Source organism: Gorilla gorilla, chromosome 10 (genome assembly GCF_029281585.2).
Source record: "Gorilla gorilla gorilla isolate KB3781 chromosome 10, NHGRI_mGorGor1-v2.1_pri, whole genome shotgun sequence".
NCBI lineage: Eukaryota > Metazoa > Chordata > Mammalia > Primates > Hominidae > Gorilla > Gorilla gorilla.
This window is the reverse complement of record NC_073234.2, coordinates 80,492,561-80,518,812: the sequence shown is the minus strand read 5'-3', so window position 1 is coordinate 80,518,812 and position 26,252 is coordinate 80,492,561. Positions and strand designations below refer to the sequence as shown.

Here is a 26,252-nt window from a genome sequence, read left to right as displayed (position 1 = left end):
AGATGGAGACTAACAACAAAGAATCAAGAATGCCTAGGAATGAGAATGACTTAGAAATCCAGGTGTCACTCAAAATCAGGAGAATAGAAGAGAATTTAGAAAGAGAGTATAAAGGACAAAAACAAAGCAAAACCAAAAAAAACCTGTGCAGTAAGCAAGTCTAGTTGAGAAGGGTCACAGCTCTCAATATAATTTTCAATACTGCAGAAAGCACTTAAATTTTCTGATTTACTTGAACTCATAATGCTTTGAACACACCTGTCATGAGGCTGTATTAAGGAATCGCGTACATGTGGAATAGGCATGTAAGGTTGTAAATCTTTGTTTTCCTGGCAGGCTTCATTATGACTTCGTAAAACATCTAAAAATAAATAAAATTTACAAATGAATCAATCACTTGACATAATGTAGTTTAATCACACAATGACTCTTCTAGAAATAGTTGAGATTCTTACAAATACCATACCTATAATCTTTACCACCATATCATACATCTGCCTTGTTTCCTCCTCTTCTTTTGTCCATCGATATTTCATGTAACGCAGAACGACACAAACCATCACTACACCTGTAATATTAATATACTTTGTATTTTAAAAATTGTGGTCAATATCATTCAATAATATTTCAGTGATTATTTTAACTGCCACAATGGAATGAACCTTCAAGACAGATGGCTGAATTAGCTATATAATTAAAACTACATAAAAAAATTTAATACTGAACATTTTCCAAAGATTCACTTCTTTCTAGAAAAAGGCATTTCTTCCATTACACTGACAAGTGAACATTTAAATTCTAACTACTATTTAAAAAAAATAAAATATAACTATGTTTCACAAACTTTTTTCCTTTGAAGCATAAAACGACTAGAAAAGTGAACCTCAGGAGATTAAACATACTAAATCTTACTTTAAGTAAAATGAATTTTCTTTTGTTGTTGTTGTTTTTGAGATAGGGTCTTACTCTGTCATCCAGGCTGGAGGGCAGTAGTGCAATCATGGCTAACTGCAGCCTCCAACTCCTGGGCTCAAGAAATCCTCCTACCTCAGCTTCCCAAGTAGCTGGGACTACAGGCACGTGCCACTATGCCTGTCTAATTTTTAAAATTTTTTTGTAGAGGTAGGGTCTATGCTACCCAGGCTGGTCTTAAACTCCTGAGTGCAAGCAATCCTCCTGCCTCCCAAAGTGCTGGGATTACAGGTGTGAGCCACTAAAGCTGGCCAAAATGAATTATTTTTAAAGAAGAAAGAAAGAAAAAACAACTCTCACCTAAATCCCTATTATCAATTAAAAAATGGTAAAAATTTTGAATTTAGGTAAATTACATTTTAAAAACTAAATTTTAATAAACTTTATAACACTTTATTTAAAAATAAGCTCAATTTTTATATTTTTCAATTCTACTTTCTAAAGTAGATTTCTATGTATATACTGACCACACTTGTTTTTCTGTGACAGTCTTATAACAAAGTTTTATTTCCACCTCTCCTTATATTACTGTTTTCTAAGCCTTTAGAATGATTCTGACATTATTTTTATTATATTTAGTGAAGACATCTAGCTGTGACTTATGTGGCAACCATCACAAAAATGAATTCTCAACTCTGGCATTTAGTGAAATACACACAAAAATTCAGACTGCAATTTATCTCGTTTCTTATCTTTACAACTTACCTAAGCATAACAACAATAATCTGTGAGTTACAGTAACAAAAGCACGTCGAAAACGACACCAAAAAGACATCAGTGGTCTTGTGGACTGTAAAAACTGCACATCAGTTATATTTGTCAATTCTTCCTCAGGGCCAAAACCAACACACCTATTTAAAAATAAGTAAGGTAGAATTTAAAGTCAAAACCATTTCTCCCAGTACAGAATGGTCAAAGTGGAAATCAGATCCTTTACCTTATTCCAACATCTTTTCCATTTTCTAAGATCCACTGCAATGAAGTGTTAAATATACCTTCATATTCAGGACCTAAATCCTAACAAGAAAAATAGAGAAAAAGAACTATTCTTAATCTACATTCATTTGACTCTCTGTAAAGTATCCTTTATAACACACTCTATATAACATTTTTAACTACATAACATAAAATATTCATTACAGAAAATTTTAAAAAGAATGAGAAAAAAGAAAAAAAAAGTTAGCATTTTCCCACTACTCCAATATAATCCGTGTTAATATTTTGCTTTTTTATATTTTACATATTTGGGAACTGAGTCTCTCTCACTCAGGCTGGAGTGCAGTGGGACAATTTTGGCTCACTGCAGCCCCCGCCTCCTGGGTTCAAGCAATTCTCCTGCCTCAGCCTCCCAAGTAGTTGGGATTACTAGCATCAGCTACCAGGCCCAGCTAATTTTTTTTTTTTCGTACTTTTAGAGAGACGAGGTTTCACCATGCTGGCCAGGCTGGACTTAAACTCCTGACCTCAAGTGATCCGCCAGCCTTGGACTCCCAAAGTGCTGGGATTACAGTCATGAGCCACTGCACCTGGCTTGGAAGTTCTTTTTTTTTTATCATTAGTTTATCAGTGCCATCATAAGAGTGAATTCACCACTTTTAAAAATGCAATACTATTTATAGATGAACAAATAAATGGCAAACTCTTCCAGATTTGGATGTTTCACAGACAAGTATTCTCAACACATAAAAGCAGTAAGCCTATCAACTAAAGAAAAACTGACTGGGTTACCAATTATAAGATTTGAGCATTCAAGTAAAAAGTAGAATTTTGAAAAACTAGCATTCATCTTTGTGACCTGGACAACTTCACAACACTTGAAGACCTTTCCAATGAGATTTGTGTGACATTAACAAATGCAGTTTTTTGATATGGAATAATGAAATGTGACCAATGCATTTGAAAATGACCAATGCATTTGAAAAATTCTGATTTTTATAAAAACCAATCACGCATAGGTAAAAGATCCATTCAAAGTACAAAATAAAAGGATTTTATGAGACAAGAGTACAAAAAGTTCACTGGCACAGTCTGACATTCCACATTGCAACTAACATTTAAGAAACTACTACTTATAGAGGTTTGGTATGGTATCAAAGAAAAGTATCTATCTACAATTACTTGAAAAGGCAACTAAAATACTTTCCAATGTTTTGACTACATATCAATGTGAGGCTGGATTTTCATGACATACTTCAACTAAAACATCATGACAGATTGAATAAAGAAGCAGATAAGAATCCAGTCACCTTTTATTAAGCTACACATTTAAGAGATTTATAAAATATATAACAATGCCACTGTTCTCATTGAATGTTTTCATTCTGGAAAAGTTATTTTTCATAAAAATACATTACGTTAACATATAATAGATTCATTTTTCTTATTCTAAATACATAAAATTTTTTCAGTTTTAATTTTTAATATAAACATGTATTTGTAATACATATTTACCATTAGAAAGTAAATATATTTTTCTAATAGAAACAAAAACATATAAATGTATATCTCCCAAAAACAAAAGCCATAGAGTCCTCAGTAATTATAGGGAACCAAAAAGCTTAAGAACTGCTATGTGTGGGTAGAGTATTTTTAAATTAAAATAGTAAAAATAAATGTGGTATCATATTACACATACTACTGTTCTACTTGTTTTGTTCATGGAACAAAATATTGTGTCAATGTCAGTTTACATGGAAAAAACCCTATTTTTTTCAACAAAATAGTATTCCATTGTATGATTATTCTATACTTTTAATCAACACCTTATTAATGAACATTTAGAATATGTCCAATTTTTAAAATTTATCAAATATAATACTGTTATAAACACCTTTACCATGTGCCAAGTACTATTTTAGAAACTAGAGGTGCAGCATAAACAACACAGTGAAAAATTCCCTGTGTTCATGGAGCTTGTATTATTAGTATGTCTTTATGTCCCTTTTGAGCAAAAAATGAATTTTTTTTTTTTGGAGACAGAGTCTTGCTCTGTCACCCAGGCTGGAGTGCAGTGGTGCAAACTCGCCTCACTGCAACCTCCATCTCCAGGGCTCAAGCACAGTCTTGTGCCTCAGCCTCCCAAGTTAACTGGGATACTACAGGCGTGTGCCACCACACCCAGCTAATCACTGTATTTTTAGTAGTAGTAGAGATGGGGTTTCGCCATGTTGGCCAGGCTGGTGTCGAACTGCTGGCCTCAAGTGATCCGCCTGCCTTGGCCTCCCAAAGTGCTAGGATTACAGGCATAAGCCACTGTGCCTGGCTCGTAGAGGAAAAAATGAATTTCTAAAAACAGAAATAAAAAGTCATTTCAAATTCTCTAAAAAAAAGATTTTTCTAAGAAGTGTCCTATTGTATTTTATCAACAGATTCTTCAACAGCATTGGAAATTATAAGGTTTTCATTCGATCAGTATAGTTTACTTCCTAATATAAAACTGGTAAGTTATTCTAATGTATCAAATTTGCAAATGTAATAAAAAGTTTTATAAAGCAGAACTAATCTTGTTAGGCATCATTACATGAAACTACTATTAGGATTTTTAAGATGGTGAAGATAACTATAGGCCATCTGTTTTTTTAAGCTTGGGTGTTTATTATAGCATTTACAAATATCAAAAAAATTGCAGACAATGTATTTAATGATTGAAAAAAGGTTTATATATGAGATCATTTCAATGGATATTATGAACTTAGAAATAATCATGATGAGAGCTAAACAGCTATCTGCTTAAAAAAATAAAACTACAGCATTTAATTTATATATACAGTCATACCTCAGTATTCACAGAGGATTGGTTCCAGGATGCCCCATGGATACCAAAATCCACAGATGTTCAAGTCCCTGATATAAAATTGCATAGTATTTGCATATAACCTATGCACATCATTCTTTATACTTTAAATCATTTCTAGATTACTTATAACACCTAATATAAATGAATATAGATAGTTGTATTTTTAAAATCTGTATTTTTTCCATTGTATTTTTTTCTTTTTATTCCCACTAAGATTTTTGATCCACGGTTGGTTAAATCCATGGATGCAAAACCCATGTATACGTAGGGCCAACTGTATTTATAATTATAAAATATATGTACTCATATGAGTAGCACAAGAATGAGGATACAAGTGATTTTTATTTGCTTTAATATTGTTTTAAAATATTATGCAATAAAGTTACACAAAATAATTTCAGGCAATTAGTTTCAATTGTTATAAATATACTACTAGAAATCACTTTGTATATAAATGAAAATCTACAAAGCAAGATTAATATAGGTTATCAGTGTAGCTGAAGACAACATTATTGCATTTAGTCTTCTTTGTAATGTTGTCACTACCATACATTTTTTTTTTTTTTTTTTTTTTTTTTTTTTTTTTTGAGGCGAAGTCTCGCTCTGTTGCCCAGGCGGGAGTGCAGTGGCGCAATCTCGGCTCACTGCAAGCTCCGCCTCCCGGGTTCACGCCATTCTCCTGCCTCAGCCTCCCGAGTAGCTGGGACTACAGGCGCCCGCCATCACGCCCGGCTAATTTTTTTGTATTTTTAGTAGAGACGGGGTTTCACCGTGTTAGCCAGGATGGTCTCGATCTCCTGACCTCGTGATCCGCCCGCCTCGGCCTCCCAAAGTGCTGGGATTACAAGCGTGAGCCACCGCGCCCGGCCTACCATACATTTTTAAAAAGGATTTTGTACTCATTTAGTTCTTCAAAGACACAGATGCCACATAGTACCCTTCAAATACATGCATATATTAAAAATCAATGAAATAAATGTTGTATTTACTTGTACTTATATACATGCTGTTCAGCTTGTATTGCTATGATTTGCCTAGTATCATGGCATGCTTTGCATTACTACATATACTACTGGACAAGTATAATCTAGTCTTTGAAGACCAGACTATAAACATAAGTTTCAGATAACATAAAAACAAACTCCCAAGGTTATTAGTGCAAATTTTAAATATACAAATTTTAGGAGGCTGACAACATTATAAATATTACTGTTCTCATCAAATATCCTTAAAAAATGTACACAACGGTTCAAATTAACAAGGACACCTACAGATCTAAAAAGCTAAGTATGAGGAGGAATGAAGGCCTTAAATCTCTTAGTTATAAAATAGTAAGGGTAAGAAAAGTGGATCTGTTGTTATTTTCCCTTTTTCTGTTTTCCTTTCCCTTATTAATATCACTTGACATCCACTCACTATCTGGAATACAAGAAAACCATGGAATGTTCATTTTATGGGTACACATTCTCAATAAACAATTGATTATTTAAAACCTCATTAAGGACTTAATGGGGTGTTGAGGTCTAAAGTATGCCACTATTTCCATAAATATATATACGGCATTCTAGAGTATTAGAAAATGGAATTTTTATAAAAGCAAAAATTGAATTATTTGCTTGTGCCAAATAGTTGACGCTAATACTGTAGCATACATAGCATATACCTGATTTTAACAGTTTAAACTGTTTTATTATTCACTTTTTGTAGCCACCTGGAAAGCTGTGGGTACGGCAGGGGTTGGTCAACTTTTTCTTTAGTCCGTAAAGGGCCAGAGAGTAAACACTTTAAGCTGTGCAGCCATATAAGTTTCTTTCTTTCTTTTTTAAAAGCAAGCTTTAAAACTGTTGTAAAACCACAGCTCACAAGCCATACAAAAACAGGCAGGCTGGATCTGGCCCATAAGCCATGGCTTGCTAACCTCTGAGGTAAGGCATTCCAGCATCATAAAACAAACATTTTCCAATAACTGATGACAAAAATCAGGAAGAAACTAAGTTTTTAATTTTTAAGGCACAACTTTTATTACTATTGTTTATTACTATTTACTTATAGGCAAGAGCTCAGTCAGTATACCACTGACTGCCTCATGTAAATCTTTCTAAATTTGAAGTATATTTTCCCAAATCTTAAATTTAACACATTACGTGTGTACTCACGCATACCCCCATGAACTCTCCCAAATGTTCTTTATTTTCAAAATCGTGGGTCAAAAATGTGTACTTTAAAACCCACATCAGATGCTCTGAACTTGGATTACAGTTTCCAAGTACAAAAATAATACTGTTTCATTAAATAAGGCAACAAAACTTTAGTTAGTAAGAAGGGAAAAAGGCACTGGTATAGGGAGAAATCAAGCAAGGACTAAAAACCTAATATGGATAGTCTATGAAACTGATAATTTACACAGTAATAGCCATGCAGCCTTCCAGCTGGTGAATATTCTAGTGAACTGTGAGATGATCTACACTATGCATCAGATGGCACCTTTTAAAATTAATTAAAATAAAACACACAGAAATCCACAATGCTGAACAGGATGTAACTCCTGATTCAGTAAGAATTGTATGATCTTTCACCTGCTAGAATAACAGAAAAAAACATAGTCTTTAGAATCAAGTAGACCCAGAACCAGATGCTGGCTCCATTACAGATTAGCTATATGCACAACCTTAAATGCGACAAGTGAAAATATGCCACCTATCCAGATGTATCTACTTTGACCACTTTTTCAGATCCTAACCCTTAATAGCATCAGTCCCTTGCCCACTCAATAGCTGGAGCTAAGGATTATGAATCCACTCCATCCATCTAAGAGGCAGAACAATATATAGAAAAGAGCAAGTACTTTGGTTCTATTCCCAGTTCCATCACATAGTAGCTGGATACTCTCGTTATTAGCCCCTCTATGGTTTAGTTTCTTTATGAAATGGGTCTAATACCACCTATCTTGTTGGATCATTCTGAAATTAGAATTAACATATAGAAAGTACCACACTGTACTTTATAAACCTTAATTATTATCATAAAATTTCCCCCTCACTCCACTTCTCAGAACACTCATTTTTCCACACAGACTTTTATTAACAGTAATTAGCATTCTAGGCCATAAAAGTCTATCCAGCCCCATAATTTGACACATTTGCAGCTGTCTACTTTCCTACTATTTTCTTCACAAATCTTAAACATATTCATTGTGTTAAAGGTTAAGGTTTTGAAAGAAACCTAGGAACGTAACCCCATTCATTACATTATTCCATAAAAAGTTATACAAAGTCACTACCATCTAACTTAAAAACCAATCATGTATTTTCACGGAAATATAAACTATGTATTTCTTCAGTGTTCCACCAGAGGGACCTCTTAACTTTTCACAAATTAAAATAAGCTTTCAATATCAAAAACAACGAGTTTTTTAAAAAGCTCAAGAAGAGCACTGGAGTAGTTAGAAAAATAGTGTTTAAATTATTTAAATTAGTTATTAAGTTTATTTAAATTTCCTTTGAAGGAGAAAACTGGATAAAGAATTAAACATAAATAATTAAATTCAAGAAAACAACATGTTACTGAGGCTTATTCACTCATTTTACTCCATCAAACATTTACTATACTCACTGTGCTTAAAATGTACTAGAAGTTGTGAAAAAATTAGCTTACACTTGTAGGGGCTCTATACATTCTTTGGTTTCTTTATTCCTCAATCTAAAAACTTAAATGTGTTGCTGGTGAAACTAAAGTGCAAATACATGAAAATATGTAATAGATCTCTTTCTCATAAGCAGAAGGCCCTCCATATAGATATTATAATCCTTGTTTGATATCAACTTTGTAGTGAGTTTCCTCCATATTTATGCCAGAATATGGATAAAATAACAAAGAGAATTTTGGCTAGATTGTGCTAAAGCAGTCATTTTAAATTGGGAATTAATGTATCAACATATATCAAAAGCATTTTTAAAAGTTCATGCTCTTTGAACAAGTAATTTCCTTTTTAGGATTATTTCCTAAGAAATATTAGAAAATTAAATACTATATGCAAAGATTAGAGTGATTTCATAATATTGAAAAACCACAAACCAATAAAATAAAATCATACCATGAAATATTATTCAGTGATAGAAAACATTTTCAAAAATCATTCAATGGTTTTTGAAATACACACAATAATTTCAAGGGAAAGACACATGAATATTTATAGTATAAAATATTTATAATAAAGTAATATTAGCTTTAGAAAAAAATATTTATAATAATTAGAGGAAAATGGACCAAAATTTTACCAGTTGTTATCCTTAGGTAGTGAATTTGAAGCTTTTTTTCCTTTCATTTTCCATATGAATTAAATAATGAGTGTTATTTAATTTATTTACTTATTTTTGAGACAGGCTCTCACTCTGTCATCCAGGCTGGAGTGTAGTGGTACAATCAAGGTAATCCTCCCATCTCAGCCTCCCGAGGAGCTGGGACTACAGAGGGTCTACAGAGCCATGTGCCACCACACCTAGCTATTTAAAAAATTTTTTTTGTAGAGACAAGATCTCACTATGTTCCCCAGTCTGGTCTCCAACACCTGGGCTCACATGATCCTCCTGCCCTGGCCTCCCAAAGTGCTGAGATTATAGGTATGAGCCACTGTGCCTAGCCAATATTATTTAATTTTATGTTGAAAAAATAAGCATTATTAAAAATAGTACTTTAAGACTTTTATACAGACCTTAAAATTACATTTTTTGGGGGAAAAAATCCTGTTTAAAGCTCTCTCTGTTTTGCTTTTGACAGTACAAACTGCGTCTGGTGGTGACAAACCACGGCAGGTTTTATAGCATTTGAAAAACATGAAAAATGAGATTCCAAAAAGAAAAGGTAACAAAAACACACATACATAAACCTAACTATAAAAAAAGAGTATTAACATTTCACATAATTCTTTAACTAAGAATGAAATTAAATTAATCCATAATCTTATAAAAATATACTACAGAAATTCTACTAAATTAAGACAAAACCGAATATGAAACATAAAATAACTCAAGATACAAAAATCTTCTAAAGGCTACAGAGTTCACTGCAGAAAAAGCATTTAATACAATGTAACATCTCTTCATGATAACTCTCAACAAACTAGGTACTGAAGGACACAATAAAGGCCATATATGGCAAACCCACAGCCAACAGCATACTGAATGAGAAAAAGCTGAAAGCTTTCCCTATAGGAAATGGAACAAGACAACAGTGCCCATTCTCACCATTCTTATTTAACATAGTATTAGAAGTCCTAGCCAGAGCAATTAGGCAAGAAAAAGAAATAAAGGGCATCCAAATTGGAAAGGAGAAAAATTGTTCTATGTGCAGATGACATGATGTTAATGTGGAACACTCTAAAAGTTCCACCAAAAACCTCTTAGAACTGATAAATAAATTAAATAAACTTGCAGGACAGAAAATCAATACTCAAAATCAGTAACATATACCAACAAAAAACTAGCAGAGAAAGAAATCAAGAAAGCAGTTCTACTTACAATAGCTACAAAAATAAATAAATGAATAAAATACCTACAATTAAATTTAACCAAGAAGGTAAAAGATATCTAAAAAAAACCATAAAACACCATAAAAAGACATCCCATGTTCACAATTAGAAGATTATGAAAACAACTACACTACCAAAAATAATCTGTGTATAGATTCAACGCAATCCCTATTACAATACCACTGACGTTCTTCACGTAAGTAGAAGAAAACAATTCTAAAGTTCATATGGAACTATGAACAGTCAAAGCAATCCTGAGCAAAAAGAACAAAGCTGGATGCATCACACTATAAAACCTCAAAATACACTACAAAGCTATAGTAACCAAAACAGCATGGTACTGGCATAAAAGCAGACATACAGACCACTGGAACAGAATAAAGACCCCAGAAATAAATCCACATATTTACAGCCAACTGATTTTCGACATAGGTGCAAAGACCATTCACTGGGGAGAGGACAGTCTCTTCACTAAATGGTGCTGTGAAAACAGGCAGAATGAAACCAGCCCCCTTATTTCTCACCATACACAAAAATCAACTCAAAATGGATTAAATAATTAAATGTAAGACCTAAAATTATTAAAGTACTAAAAGATAATACAGGAGGAATGCTTCAGGACATTAGTCTGGACAAAGGTTTTTATGGAGAAGACACAAATGCAAAAATAAATGGTGTTATAGCAAAATAAAAGATTCTGCACAGCAAAGGCAGCAACAGAGTGAAGAGATGACTAGCAGAATGGGGGACATTTGCAAACTATTCATCTGACAAGGGATTGATATTCAGAACACACAAGGAACTCAATGGGCAAATAAGCTTAGCAGACATCTCTTAAAAGAAGACATACAAACAACCAACAGGCATATGAAAAAATGCCCAACATACGAATCATCAGGGAAATGCAAATCAAAACCACAATGAGATATTCACTCACCCCAGTTAGAATTGCTAGTATCAAAAGGACAAAAAATAACAAATGCTGGCAAGGATGCAGAGAAAGGGGAACTCTTATCCACTGTTGGTGGGAATGTAAATCAGTACAGGCATTGCAGAACATAGTATGGTGGATCCTCAAAAAATTAAAAATAGAACTACCATATGATCCAGCAATCTCACTACTGGGTATATATCCAAAGGAAAGAAAATCAGTAAGTGAAAGAGGTATCTGTACTCTCATTTATTGCCGCATTATTAACAATAATATGGAATCAACCTAAGTGCTCATTAACAGATGAATAAAGAAAATGTGGTATATATACAATGGAATACTATTCAGCCATAATAAAGAATAAAATTATGTGATTCACAGCAACACCGATGCACTTGAAGAACATTATGTTAAGTGAAATAAGCTAACCACAGAAAGACAAATACCATATATTCTCACTTGTGGAAGACAAATGAGTTAGAAGTCCAAGTTAAGGACTACTAAGAACTTGGCTTATTTTACCTTTGGGGAAACTAAAAAGTTGATCTCATGGAGGTAGAAGAGAATAGTGGCTACTAGAGGCTAGAAAGTGGCAAAGTGGCAGGGGGAGGGTCTGTAGCCAGAGGTTGGTTAAATGAAATTATAACTAGGTAGGAGGAATAAATTCTAGTGTTCTATAACACTGCAAGGCAACTATAACTAACAACAATTTATTATATATTTTCAAATAGCTAAAAGAGCAAATTTTGAATGTTCCCAACACAAAGAAATGATAAATGTTTGAGGGGATGGCTCATTTATCCTGACTGGATCATTACACATTGTATACATGTATCAAAATATCACACTATACCCCATAAATATGTACAATTATGTCAATTAAAAATAATAAAAGTGGCCAGGCACGGTGGCTCACACCTGTAATCCCAGCACCCTGGGAGGCCAAGGCGGGCGGATGACAAGGTCAGGAGATTGAGACCATCCTGGCTAACATGGTGAAACCCTGTCTCTACTAAACATACAAAAAAATTAGCCGGGCGTGGTGGCGGGTGCCTGCAGTCCCAGCTATTCGGGAGGCTGAGGCAGGAGAATGGCATGAACCTGGGAAGGAGAGCTTGCGGTGAGCCAAGATCTCGCCACTGCACTCCAGCCTGGGCAACAGAGCGAGACTCCACCTCAAAAAAAAGAAAATTAAATAATAATAACAATAATAAAACACAAAAAGCTACAGTTCATTAATATCTTTTTTTTTAAGTAGATATAAGCAGTTTCCAATTTAGCTCATGCAAGAGTGCTTCTAGTAACTTTTTTGCTGCTAGTCTTCAGTAGAATTAATCTTATACTCTATTGCTGCCTGGCTTAGACTTTGACTTACCCCAACCCCGCATCTGTGTCCCTTCTTTTTAACTTGTACCACTGCTGACCCACAGCTACAAGAAAATGGTTGGAAGAAGTGAAAGAGAGGTTAATAATTCCACACCAACCCCTGCCTCTTCCTCAGCTCCACCTTAATTACTGGTCAGGTCCTATCTTGTCCCCAGTCCCTATCCCATTTCTTCAGTCCTTCAAACACAGTACAGTCAGTCCTTTTATCCATGGGTTCCACCTCCATGGACTGAAATACTGAATAGAGTCAATATAGTCTATCATGAATCAAAAATATCTGGGAAAAAAACAGATGATTATGTCTGCATTAAATTTGTAGTCTTTTTTTTTTTTTCCTTATTATACCCTAAACCAGGAGTGTCCAATCTTTTGGCTTCCCTTGGCCCCATTGGAAGAACTGTCTTGGGCCACACAAAAAATACATTAACAACAGCTGATGAGCCAAAAAAAAAAAAAAAAAAAAAAAAAAAAATCGCAAAAATTCTTATGTTTTAAGAAAGTTTACAAATTTGTGTTGGGCCGCATTCAAAGCCATCCTGGGCTGCAAGTTGGACAAGTCTGCACTAAATGATACAGTATAATAATAACTATTTACATACCATTTACATTGTATTATCAGTAATCTAGAGAAGATTTAAGGTATATAGCAGGATATGCATAGGTTATATGTAAATACTACAGTATTTTATATAAAGAACTTGAGCATCTACAAATTTTTGTGTCCATGGGGGTCCCGGAAGTAATCCCCAGATACCAAGGAAGAATTAATCCTATTTAATATGCTTTAAGAGTCTCAGCATTCTTCTGAAAAGCAATGAAACTTGCTCCAGGAATTTATGACCAATCATAACACAGATCTACGGTATTACCTCTCAGAGATCAAATCTCAGAGGTTTAACTACCTAACAAAAAGAAAACAGGAAAGAAACACTGAATGGGATAAGATAGTCCTACTACTAGAAGTAAAAACCCATTCAATTATTTTATAAGGAATAGTTTGCTTGCTTTGGATTCTCACTATGCCTTTCTTCATGGAATATTTTATTATATGTCTCCTTTAGCCTCAATCCAATCCCTTTTTTTGCCTGCACCCTGACATTCGTCCATCCCATAACACTGAGCCCTATAATCATAACTCCTCCTTTGTCAAGATCTTTTTGAATTCTGATCCTTTAACTGTCCAGTCTATTAGCTATTACACTATCCATAAATTTCACTGTCATTAATGTTCTCATCTAGGTCAAAATTGAAAATAAAGACAATAAACAACCTTAAGCAAAATTTCTGTGGCATGTTATTAGAGATTACTCGCTAGAGTGGCACTGATTTAATTAGAAAACACAGAAATTGAATTTATTGGGAAGCTACTATAATCATCAGGCACTGAGCTAGGCATTTTATATACTCAAGTCTCCCAACAACTTTGACAGGTATTAACGGCAGTCCCACATTCACAGAGAAACATGTTCAGAAAAGTTACAGACTTTACCAAAATGTAATAGCTTCTACTGGCAGTACCAGAATTTGACTCCAGATATAATTTCCTTATTATACTGTCTTAGGATCTTTTTGGTACCTACATATAAGTCATGCATTAAGTTAAAAACTCAGTCAATATTTCTCTTTGTTGACAAGCATACCACAGGAAACTACCACCAAAACTTTGCTGAAAGCCTTAAAACATATACTACATTCTTAATTTTTAAAAAGTGCAGGAGTGACATCAGCAGAATAGGAAGCCCCAGACCCTCCTTCCCTCAATGAGACACCGATTCAACAAAAATACATGGACCAATTCCATTTGTGAAAAATCCAGAAATTAGTTAAAAGGTTCCTGCACCTAGGCAAGCACAAAACCACCTGTATCAAAGCTGTTAGGAAAATTCATGTCACTCACTTCCCAGACACTCTCATCACCCCACAGGGCAGTGCAATAGAGAGGAAACTCCCAACTCGTGGCTTCCTCCTCAGAAGGAAAACAGAAGACTAGAACATACATCTAATGATCTGACTTTTCGGGGCAACTGGTTTCTGTCATGTCTGAATCTAATAGTTGAAAGACACCAAATTAAGGACTACTAAGAACAAAGGCAACAGCACTCACTCACCATTGTCCCTACCCCCAGCTCGGCATGAACAAAGTTGAGAAAAACCCCAACTCTTGGCTTCTCCCTGGGGAGGAAAAAAGTTAGACATGCATCCAAAGTTCTGACTTCACAGGGGCAAGGAGTGTTGCCTCGCTGGCTTCTGCCTCACCTGATTCAAAATGCGGATAGGACTCAGTATACTACAGATGCCTGGGGGCCACTAAGAAGAAAAAAGAGCTGGGCCAGGAGCGGTGGCTCATGCCTGTAATCGCTGCACTTTGGGAGGCCAAGATAGGTGGATCACAAGGTCAGGAGATCGAGACCATCCTGGCTAACATGGTGAAACCCCGTCTCTACTAAAAATACAAAAAATTAGCTGGGCATGGTGGCTGGCACCTGTAGTTCCAGCTACTTGGGAGGCTGAGGCAGGAGAATCGCTTGAACTAGGGAGGCAGAGGTTGCAGTGAGCTGAGATCGTGCCACTGCACTCCAGCCTGGGCAACAGAGCAAGATTCTGTCTCAAAACAAACAAACAAAAGAGTTGGATAGCTTATGGCAGCTCCAGATAATCTACAGACACCAGGGATAACCTACAGATACCAGGGATCAAAAGATTATAAACTATGAGAAAATAAACCAGCAAAACTTCTCTAATTGGAAATTCACAGGCAAAAATCCAGAGAGGTCACAACCACAACCACAGAAAAGATATCTAAGAAATCCAGAATGTCTACACAGACATATTGGTAAAAGACTTTCCCCACACAAAGTCTACAAAGGTGGCTGTTTTTTTTTATTTCTGTTGTTGTTAAATGCACGAATCCCAACACAAAGTAACAAGGCACATGAAGAACCATGAAAACATGGTCAAAGAAACAAAATACACTTCCAAAACATATCCTAAAGAAGTAGAAGTCTAAGAATTACATGACAAAGAATTCAAAAAAAGCCATCATAAAGATACTCAACAAGATCAGGAAAACAATGCATGAATCAAGTAAGAATATCAACAAAGAGACAGAAAATATGTTTAAAACCCAGAAATTTTGGAGCTAAAGAATAACTGAATTTAAGAATTCATTAGAGGGGTTCAAAAGCAGACTGGATCAAACAGAAGAAAGAATCAGCAAACTCAAAAGAAGGTCATTTGGAATTATTCTGTCAGACAAGCAAAATGAAGAAAGGATAAAGACAAGTAAAGAAAGTCTAAGGACCTTAATGGGACACCATTAAGCCAACCAATATAAGTAATATGGAAGTTTCAGAAAGAGAAGAAAGAAACAGGCAAAAAAAACCAAAACAAAAACAAAAACACCATGTTATTTGGGGCCCCAAACTCCCCAAACCTGGGGAAGAAAATGGGTATTCAGACTCAAGGAAGCCAATGAATCCTAATGAGGATAGACCAAAATAAGTCCATATTCAGACATGTTATGTTCAAATTGTTGAAAACCAAGGAGAAGAAAGCAGCCAAGACGCAAGCTACTCATCACATATAAGGGAGTCCCCAAAATACTTTACAAAGCAGGAGAGAGTGAAATAACATATTCAAAGTACTGAAAGAAAACAACTGCCAACCAAGAATACTGTGTGTGTGTGGTAGGGGGAAGGGGGGAGCAGTACATCATACTATTAAAAATGGTATACAATTTTTTATTTCTGGAATTTTCCATTTAATATTTTCAGACCATAGTTGACTAGGTGTTACTGAAACTGTGGAAAGCAAAACCATGGATAAAGGGGACTACTACATATCCAGAAAAACCATCCTTCAAAAATGAAGAAATAAAGATTTTTTCAGAATAAAAGCCAAGGGAGTTAATCATCACTAGAACTGCTTCACAAGAAATGCTAAAGTGAGTCCCAAGTTAAATGAAAGGATGCTACCTAGCAATGCAAAAGCATATGAAAATATAAAGCTTGCTGATAAAGGTAAATATATAGACAAAATCAGAATACTGTAACACTGTAATGGTGGTGTGTAAATCACTTAATTGTGATATACAATTTAAAAGACAAAAGTATAAAAAACTTTATAAAAATATGTTGATGATACACAATATGAAAAGATGTAATCTGTGACATCAATAAAATAAAGGATGAAGAGAGATATAAAAAAGTAGACACTTTCCATGTGCCTAAAGTTAAGGTGTTATCGGGTTAAAATATTACTGTGAATATAAGATAATTTCTATAAGCCCCAATAGTAACCACAAATGCCTAAAAAAGACAAGTAAAAGAAAATGAGAAAGAAATCACAGCTTGTCACTACAAAAAAAAAAAAAAAGACGCAAAAAAGAGTAAGATATGGAAAAGGGGACAAAAAAGCTACAACACGGAGAGAAAATATTCAACAAAAAAGGCAATATAAGTCCTTCCCTATTAGTAATTACTTTAAATGTAAATGGACTAAACTCCCAAATCAAAGCACACTGAATGGCTGAATGAATAATTAAAAAAAAAAGCTCCAATTTTATCATGTGTACACCTTAGATTTAAGGACACACACAGGCTGACAGCCAAAAGATGGAAAAAGATATTCCATGCAGATAATAATGAAAAGAGAGTATGGGTAGCCATACTCGTATTAGACAAATTTTTGACTTAAAGGCAACATAGTGAGATCCTGTCTCTACAGAAAGTTTAAAAATTAGCCGGGTGTGGTGGCATGTTCTGTAGCCCCAGCTACTTGGGAGGCTGAGGCATGAGGATCACTTGAGCCCAGGAGTTTGAGATTGCAGTAAGCTATGATCTCACCACTGCACTCAAGCGTGGGTGACAAGCCTAGACTCTGTCACCAAAAAAAAAAAAAAAAAAAAAAAAAAATCATCACATGAGACAAGGAAGGATATTTATTGCATAAATGACAAAGGGATCAATTCATCTGGAAGATTTAACAATTCTAAATATGTATGTATCCCACATTAGAAGATCAATAAGGGAGGAGAGGACTTGAACAACAATTATAGATCAAATGGATCTAACAGAAATATACAGAAAATTCCAGCCAACAGGAGTAGAATACACATTCTTATGAAGTGCACATGGAACATTCTCCAAATCAGATCATATGTTAGGCCACAAAAATCTTAACACATTAAAGATGACCGAAATCATACCAAGTAACTTTTCACACCACAATGAAATGAAACTAAAAATCAAAAGCAGAGAAAAACTGAGAAATTCACAAATATGTGTAAATTAAACAACATTCTCCTAGAACAAGCATTGGATCAAAGCAGAAATCAAAAGAAAAATTATAAATGTATTAAAATAAAAAAATAAAAAACACAACCTAACAAAATTTATGAGAAGCAGTAAAAGCAATACAAGAGAGAGGTTTACAGTGGTAAGCCTATGTTAAGAAAAAAAAAATCTCGAATGAGAAATCTAACTTTACATCTCAAAGAACTAAAAAAAAGAACATACTAAGCCTAAGACTAGCAGAAGGGCATAATCAAGATTGGAGCAAAAATAAATTAAATAGAGAATTTAATGAATCAATAAAACTGAGAGTTGGTTTTTTGAAAAGATCAAAATTGACAAACCCTTAACTAGACTAAGAAAAAAATCAGAATTCATTTCTGAGTTTATTATCTATTTTATTAAAGAAGAATTAATGCCAATCCTATTCAAATTCTTCTGAAAAATTGAAAAGGATGAAACAATTCCAAACTCATTTTATGAGGCCAGCATTACTCTGACACCAAAGCCAGACAATGATACTATAAGAAAATTACAGACTAAAATCCCTGAGATACAAAAATCCTCAAAAAAACACTAGCAAACTGAATTCAAAAGCACATGAAAAGGATCACACACCAGGATCGTATACCTCAGACACAAAGATGGTTCAACATACAAAAATCAAAACTGAGTATGCCACATTAATAGAACAAAGGATTAAAATCACATGATCATCTCAATAGATGCAGAAAAAGCATTTGACAAAATTAAATATCCTTTCATGATAAAACCATTCAATAAAGAGGAACAGAAGGAAATTATCTCAACATATTAAAGGCCATACATGGAAACCCTTAGCTAATATCATACTCAATGGTGACAAACTGAAAGATTTTCCTGGCCAGGCATGGTGGCTCACGTTTATAATCCCAGCACTTTGGGAGGCCGAGGTGGGTGGATCACATGAGGTCAGGAGTTCGAGACCAGCCTGGCCAACATGGTGAAACCCCATCTCTACTAACAATACAAAAAAATTAGCCAGGTGTGGTGGCACACACCTGTAATCCCATCTACTCAGGAAGCTGAGACATGTGAATCGCTTGAGCCCAGGAGGTGGAGGTTGTATTGAGCAGAGATCACACCACTGCACTCCAGCCTGGGCGACAGAGTGAGACTCTGTCTCAAGAAGAAAAAAAAAAAAAAAGATTTTCCTCTAAGATCAGGAAGAAGGCCAGGGTGGCTATTTTTCCCATCTCTGTCTCTCATAGCACTAGACATCCTAGCCAAAGCAATTAGATAAGAAAAAGAAATAAAAAACATCCAAATCAGAAAGAAGTAAATTTATCTCTCTTAGCAAGTGACATAATCTTATATATAGAAAGCCCTAAAGATTTCACCAAAAAAAATCTTGTTATTTGGCTGGGTGTGGTGGCTCATGTTTGTAATCCCAGTGCTTTAGGAGGCCAAGGCAGGAGGGTAACTTGAGCCCAGGAGTTTGAGACCAGCCTGGGCAACATAGCAAGACCCCTATCTCTACTAAAAAAAATCTTGTTAGAATAAACAAATTCAGCTAAGTTGGAAGATATAAAATCAATATACAAAAATCAGTTACATTTCTATACACTAACAACAATCTGAAAAGGAGGTTAAGAAAATAATCCCATTTATAATAGCATTAGAAAGATTTAGATACTTAGGAATAAACTTAACCAGGGAGGTGAAAGACATACACTGAAAACTACAAAAAAAAAAAAAAAGCTGAATGAAATAAAAGACACAAATAAATAGAAAGACATCTCATGTTTGTGAATTGGAAGACTTAATATTACTCAAATTACTATACCACCAAAGGCAATACAGCAATACAAAATCCCAATAGCATTTTTTGCAGAAATAGAAGACATAATCCTAATATCCATATGGAACCACAAAGGCCTCACACTGACTTTAAAACATATGACAAAACTATAGTAATCAAAACAGTATAGTACTAGCATAATAATAGACATAAATGGACCAGTGGAACAAAATAGAGAACCAGAAATAAAGCCACTGATGTATGATCCAACAATCTTCTACAAGGGTGCCAGACTACACAATGGAGAAATGACAATCTCTTCAATAAATGGTGCTAGGAAAACTGGATTTCCACATGCAACAGAATCAAACTGGACCTTTATCTTATACCATACACAAAAATCAACTCCAAATGGATTAAAGACTTAAATGTAAGACCTGAAACTATAAAACTTCTTGAAGAAAACATAGAAGAAAAGCTTCTTGACGTTGATATGGGCAATAATTTCTTGGACATGACACCAAAAGCATAGGCAACAAAAGCAAAAATAGAAAAGTGGGACTACATCAAACTAAAAAGCATATGTGCAGTAAAAAAAAAAAAAAAAACAGTGAATACAGTGAAAAAGTAACCTACAGAATGGGAGAAAATATTTGCAAACCATATATCTGACAAGGGGTTAATATGCAAAATGCATAAGAAACCCCCACAATTCAATAACAAAATAAATAACCCAACTTAAAAATCAGCAAAGAACTTGAATAGCACTTCTCCAAAGAAGATATACAAATGGCCAACAGATAGGGTATTATATATATGCTGTCTACATGCTATATATACACACAGATGTATATGTATATAAATGGTATATGAAAAGATGCTCAACATCAGTAATCATCAGGGAAACACAAATAAAAACACAGTGAGCTATAAGGCAAATAAGTGTTAAGGATATGCAGAAACCGGAATCCTACTATACTATTGGAAAGAATGTAAAATGGTACAGTCAGTATGAAAACAATATGGAGGTTCCTCAAAAAATAAAAAGTTGAACTACCATATTATCTATCAATCCCACTTCTAGGTATTTGTCTAACAGAATTAAAAGTAAAGTCTCAAAGAAGTACTTGCATTGCCATGTTCATTGATGAATTATTCACAATAGCCAAGAGGTGGAAACAATCTAAAAGCCCATCAACATGACTGGATAAAGAAAATATGTGTATACATACAATGAAATTCTACTCAGCCTTAAAAAATGAAGGAAGTACTGTCATGTTACAATATGGATGAAACTTGAAGATATTATGCTAGGTGAAATAAGCCAGTCACAGGACAAAAATTGCAGGATTCAACTTATATGAGGTATCTGTTAATCACACTGATGGAGGAAGAAAGTAAAATGGTGGTTGCCAGGGATATGGAGCAGAGGAAAATGGGGACCTGCTGTGCAATGGCTATAGAGTTTCAGTCATACAAGATGAAGAAGTTCTAGAGATTTGCTGTATAAGAATGCACATATAGTTTTACGGTATACTTAAAAATATGTTAACAGATTTCATGTTATGTATTTTTTACCACAATTTTAACAAGAGGATGGGAGGCATGAAATTTGTATGGCATGACTTGTCCACGTTCAAATGCCAGCCACCTTCCAGGCATCAACGTTTACATTTGCAAGAACTCAGATCTTTATGAAATTATCTTTATGGAACTGGACCGACAACAAGCTTTCCTGCATGGTTTTCAAATGCCACTTTCCACTTCTGAGAAATCAGAATGACATTTATCCATCTTTAATCTTTTACTACCTTTCATTAAGATTTTCCAGAAATTATTTACAGTAGTTTAGAAAATTCAACGGCAAGTTCTCTTAGTATTTGGAGAAGAAACTGATCTGGGACAGAAGATTTTAAATAAATGGTTAGATATTTACCTGCTCTCTTACATGCTACTACTCACCTATCTCAATTTCCCTATGACCAATGTTTCTTTGTACCCTTTCCAAATTAATATGCATTCTCTCATAGAGAATGTTCTAAAACAAACTAAAAAAAATTGAACAGGTGGCTCACGCCTATAATCCCAGCACTTTGGGAGGCCAAGGCATGCGGATCACTTGAGGCCAGGAGTTTGAGACCAGCCTGGCCAACATAGTGAAACTCCATCTCTACTAAAAATACAAAAAACATTAGCTGGGCGAGGTGGTGGGTGCCTGTAATTCCAGCTACTCGCGAGGCTGAGGCAGGAGAATCGCTTGAACCCCGGTTGCGAACGTTGCAGTGAGTCGAGATCAGCCATTGCACTCCAGCCTGGGGAACAAGAGCGAAACTCTGTCTCACAAAAAAAAAAAAAAAAGTTGAACAATTTTACTTTCTCATAACTGCTCATATTATACTAAACAGCAGGCCCAAGCTTTTAACAGTACAATTAAAATAATCAAATATATGATTCTTACAAGTAGCAATGATTTATATAATTTTTAAAAATATAGCTATTAAAATTCTAATTTCACTGCTTACTTTTAAATACGCAGCTGCCTCTTGAACAGAAAGCGTTCTTTGACTAGAACTGCCACATTCATGATCTCCTGGAAAGATTAGCATATTATTAATTTTGAATCAGTACTCTCTTAAACAGAAGAAAACAAACATAATTAATTCAAATATTTTATATATTATACAATTACAGGTTATATTATAATCAGTAAAGAAAGAACATGAACAATATTATTTATACCTTCTAGAAGAAATTCCAGTAAGAATATAAACAAACAACTACCCTTACATAAACCACAACTTTTAAATGCATTTCAGTCTAAACAAGAACATATCTTCCTCTTATATTCCCAACTAAACTGTAAGCTGGTATAGGAACTATGTCACACTGATGCCTATCCACAGATCTTGGCACACAAGACGCCCTCCAGAAATATGTATTATTCCTAAAAGGGAAAAAATTCAGCAAATTCATTGTCCTAACTTAACTTACACATCTATTCTTAAAGCTAATCATTTAAGGGTTCAAATAAGTTTGAATTTATTAATGAATTAAAGTATGTGCATTTTCAGAGTATAACTAATCCTATCTTTAGCAAGGGGTGTGCACGCCTTAAAAACTGTTATAACATAACCAGGTGTGGTAGTGTGCGTCTGTTGTCCCAATTATTCGGGAAGCAGAGGCGAGAAGACAGCTTGACTCCATGAATTTGAAGCTGCAGTGAGCTGTGATCACCCTACTTCACTCCAGCCTGAGTGACAGAAAAGATCCTGTCTCAAAAAAATCTTAAAAAACAAAAATTGTTATAACAGACCAACAGGGAAATCAGGTACAAGTTTCCACCTATGATCTGGTTTCTACAAAGGGATGTGCTCATATAAATCTTTGGAAAACTACATTTACCTTTTCTTTTAATTGTTGATAAGAAGCGAATTCAGGGCTTTTTCTTTAGACTATAAGTGGTTATTAGAAATAAATTATCCTCATATTGAACTCCAATTGTCATGTTTTCCCTTCCCTGTGTCTTTCAAGTAGTTAAAAAGCTTGTTAACATGAAAGTAGAATAATTAAAGTAAAATCCTTGCCAAATGTTTCTAAAATAAAAGCAGCCATGTTCTCATTTCAGTTTTGTTCAAGTAATCATTTTAATGTCAGTAGCTATAAAAAGGGGAGAAGTACCTATCAGATGAACAAGTCTTGAAAGTTTATTAGTGCATCCTCAGAGATTTAGATCCCATGCATTTAGAGCAGAGGTCTGCAAATTACAGCCCATGGGTCAAATCTGGCCTACTCTGGTTTTTATAAATGAAGTTTTATTGGAATACAGCCAAGCTCATTCACTTACGTAGTATTTATGGCTGCTTTCATGGTATAACATAACTGAGTGGTTGCAACAGAGGCAAACTAACCTACAAAGCCTAAAATATCCACTATCTGACCCTTCACAGAAAAAAAGCTTGTTGACCCTTACTCAAGGGGAAGGAATCCGTATCTTTAAAAGCACATCAGATTATGCTGATTTAGCTGGCCATGAACCATACTTGATAAAACAATGCTACAGAGATAGCTGTAAAAGCTTGTGTTAGCAATATCCCTAGCTAGCATAACTAGCATATACTTAACCTATCTCTGGGTGCTACAGCATACCAAATAAATGTCATTAGCTTGAAGTGTGTGAATGACAATCAAAGCAAAGAAGGCTTTTAGCGATATAATACAGAATTAAAAGCTTAAAAAATTGACCAGAATTAAGAACCCAATGGACAAAACAAAGATAGATCAGAGGATGGGAAACTGTCAGGATCCTAAATACCTCCATTCAACCAGAGAAGTTCCATATTTACCTATAGGCTGCTACCAATAATCTGGTTTACACAAAAGTTCTGCTACATAGAAAAGTTTGAAAACTGCATTTTTCTTTTCTTATGCCTGCTTACAAGAATCCAAGTCTCTTCTTTCAGATTATATGTAAAAAAAAAAAAAAAAAAAAAAGAACTAAAAAAAGGTAATAGATAAGCTGCTACTGCAGTTTACATGTGCTAAACTTGATACTAATTCATCTATAATAAATTATTCCCATTTCGGACAAGTTAACTACCTTAGAGCTCTCAAAGAATTACTAAGAGCAGAATACGAGGAAAATGCAATTAATCCGGAGAGAAAATTACAGGAGAATAAATTTACTTTATCAAACAGAATGATACCTATACAACCAACAAAAGAAAATCTGCGTTTGTATATTTAATCCAAGATTTTAGTTAATTCATTGCTTACCTAATTCCTCTGATACTTAAGCTTTCCGGATTTTTTGTTACCACTGATGCAATAAAGAAATTTGATCAACTTTATAACTATATTATATATATATATTACCTCTAATACAGATGGCAGGCAGGAAAAAAGCCTTGATTAAATACATATATAAAAATCAAAAATCACTCTGTATAGGTAATGAAAACTTCTAAAGAAAAATATTTCACAAATATAACACTGGACTTGGAAAAAAATTTTCTACTAATAACATGCTACATACATTTTTCAAAACATTTTTAGCAACTATAAAAGTTAAAACAATTACCTGCAAGCTGTGCCAATCGATCATGAAGCTTATATAATGTGTTCATCATAAGAGTTTTTTCACTTTCCTAAAATTAAGAGAAGTTATTATGAAATACCCAATTACAAGGAAAAAAACACCAAATAATTCTTAATCAAAAAAAAAAACAGTAAATTTAAAATCACAGAAGCCACATAATCTGAAAGACAAATTCACATTTAAGTAATGGGCACCATATTTTTAAGAAACCTTAATCTAAGACTCTAAATTATTACTCTAAATATTTCACTTTCTGGAGAACGATTTAAAAATTGGCATAAGGTTAGTGCTAAAAAAGGTCTCACAGACAATAAACTCCATCAATCACCAAAGCAATGTTCCCAATCCCCCTCTACACAGTGTATTCTTATGTAAACTGTTCATATGAGACTGTTTTCTTCATCAAGGCTGCCCTTCATGTCTTGTTTTAATCTAACTCAACCACATAAAACTAAGGGAATGAGTACTGGCATGTTGACTGATACTCAGTCCTCTCCTAGGCTCCCAAGGTGCCCCTGTATAAAGTTATGAACTGTTAAAATGAAACAAACATTAAATAAACATCTACTAGGAGTTAAGAACTGTTCTCTCAGCAAAGCGAGAGACCCAGTGAACAAGATGGTTCCTGTACTCAAAGGCAAAAAACATATTAAATGTTATACAACTGCAGAATAATACAGAAGATTCTCTTCCCTCCTTCTTCTGTAAATATAGAAGGAGGGAAGGAGGGAAGAGAATTTATGGAACAGAATATTTGAGTTTGGTTTAAAAGGAAAAACTAACAGATCAGCATCCTAGGCAATGGGAAAGACCCTGAGCAAGGGCATGAAGGCATGAAAGCATTGGTTATATTTCTTACATAACCAGTAGCCCTTGTTTGATTCTGCAAACTACTAGAAAAGTTGTTTAGTATTAACTACCAGACAGCCTTGGATAGCAAGACAGAGAGTTTGACTTCATTCTGAAAATTCAGCAGGAGAGTAAAACAGACTTGTGCATCAGGAATACTACCTGGGCCAGAATGTACAATGTATAGGCTGGCTCGGAAGCAGAAATAATTGTATGAAAAGAGTCCAGATAGAGAATTATTGCAATGGTACAGCCTAAGTACCTACCAAGTAGTCTAAAGCAACAAGACCTCCAATTTAAGAGCAATTACGATCAGGAGGGATCGACATAAATGATGGAGGGTAGGGTGGGGAGGGGGTAATAGCTTATTGCACTACCTAAAATAAGTCCATGATTTATCAGGGGGCTCTGTCTTTATTACTTTCTTTCTTCCTGAAGTTTCCAACAAAACAGATTTACTGGATGAATACATCATGGAGCAAATTGAAGCAAGATATAAAAGACTGGAAAAGTAACATTTATACGTCTAATAACATGCAACCTCATCCATTTATTTTGTGGTGTATGTGCAGGGACAGAAGAGAACATGTTTGCACACTACGGGTGGCATGCTTTTGTCATTGCA

The 26,252-nt window shown here is 34.5% G+C and overlaps 1 protein-coding gene across 1 annotated transcript in view; it reads right to left on the bottom strand.

Annotated features, from left to right (window-relative positions):
- LEMD3 (LEM domain containing 3) overlaps positions 1-26,252 on the bottom strand; it is a 79,327-nt gene that overhangs the window by 7,823 nt on the left and 45,252 nt on the right. The window contains exons 3-8 of the mRNA XM_004053508.5: positions 24,761-24,827; positions 22,206-22,273; positions 1,910-1,989; positions 1,678-1,823; positions 467-568; positions 259-361 (exon numbers count right to left, since the gene is read on the bottom strand). Of these exons, the coding sequence (XP_004053556.1) occupies positions 259-361; positions 467-568; positions 1,678-1,823; positions 1,910-1,989; positions 22,206-22,273; positions 24,761-24,827 (566 nt within the window). The remainder of the gene's footprint in view (positions 1-258; positions 362-466; positions 569-1,677; positions 1,824-1,909; positions 1,990-22,205; positions 22,274-24,760; positions 24,828-26,252) is intronic.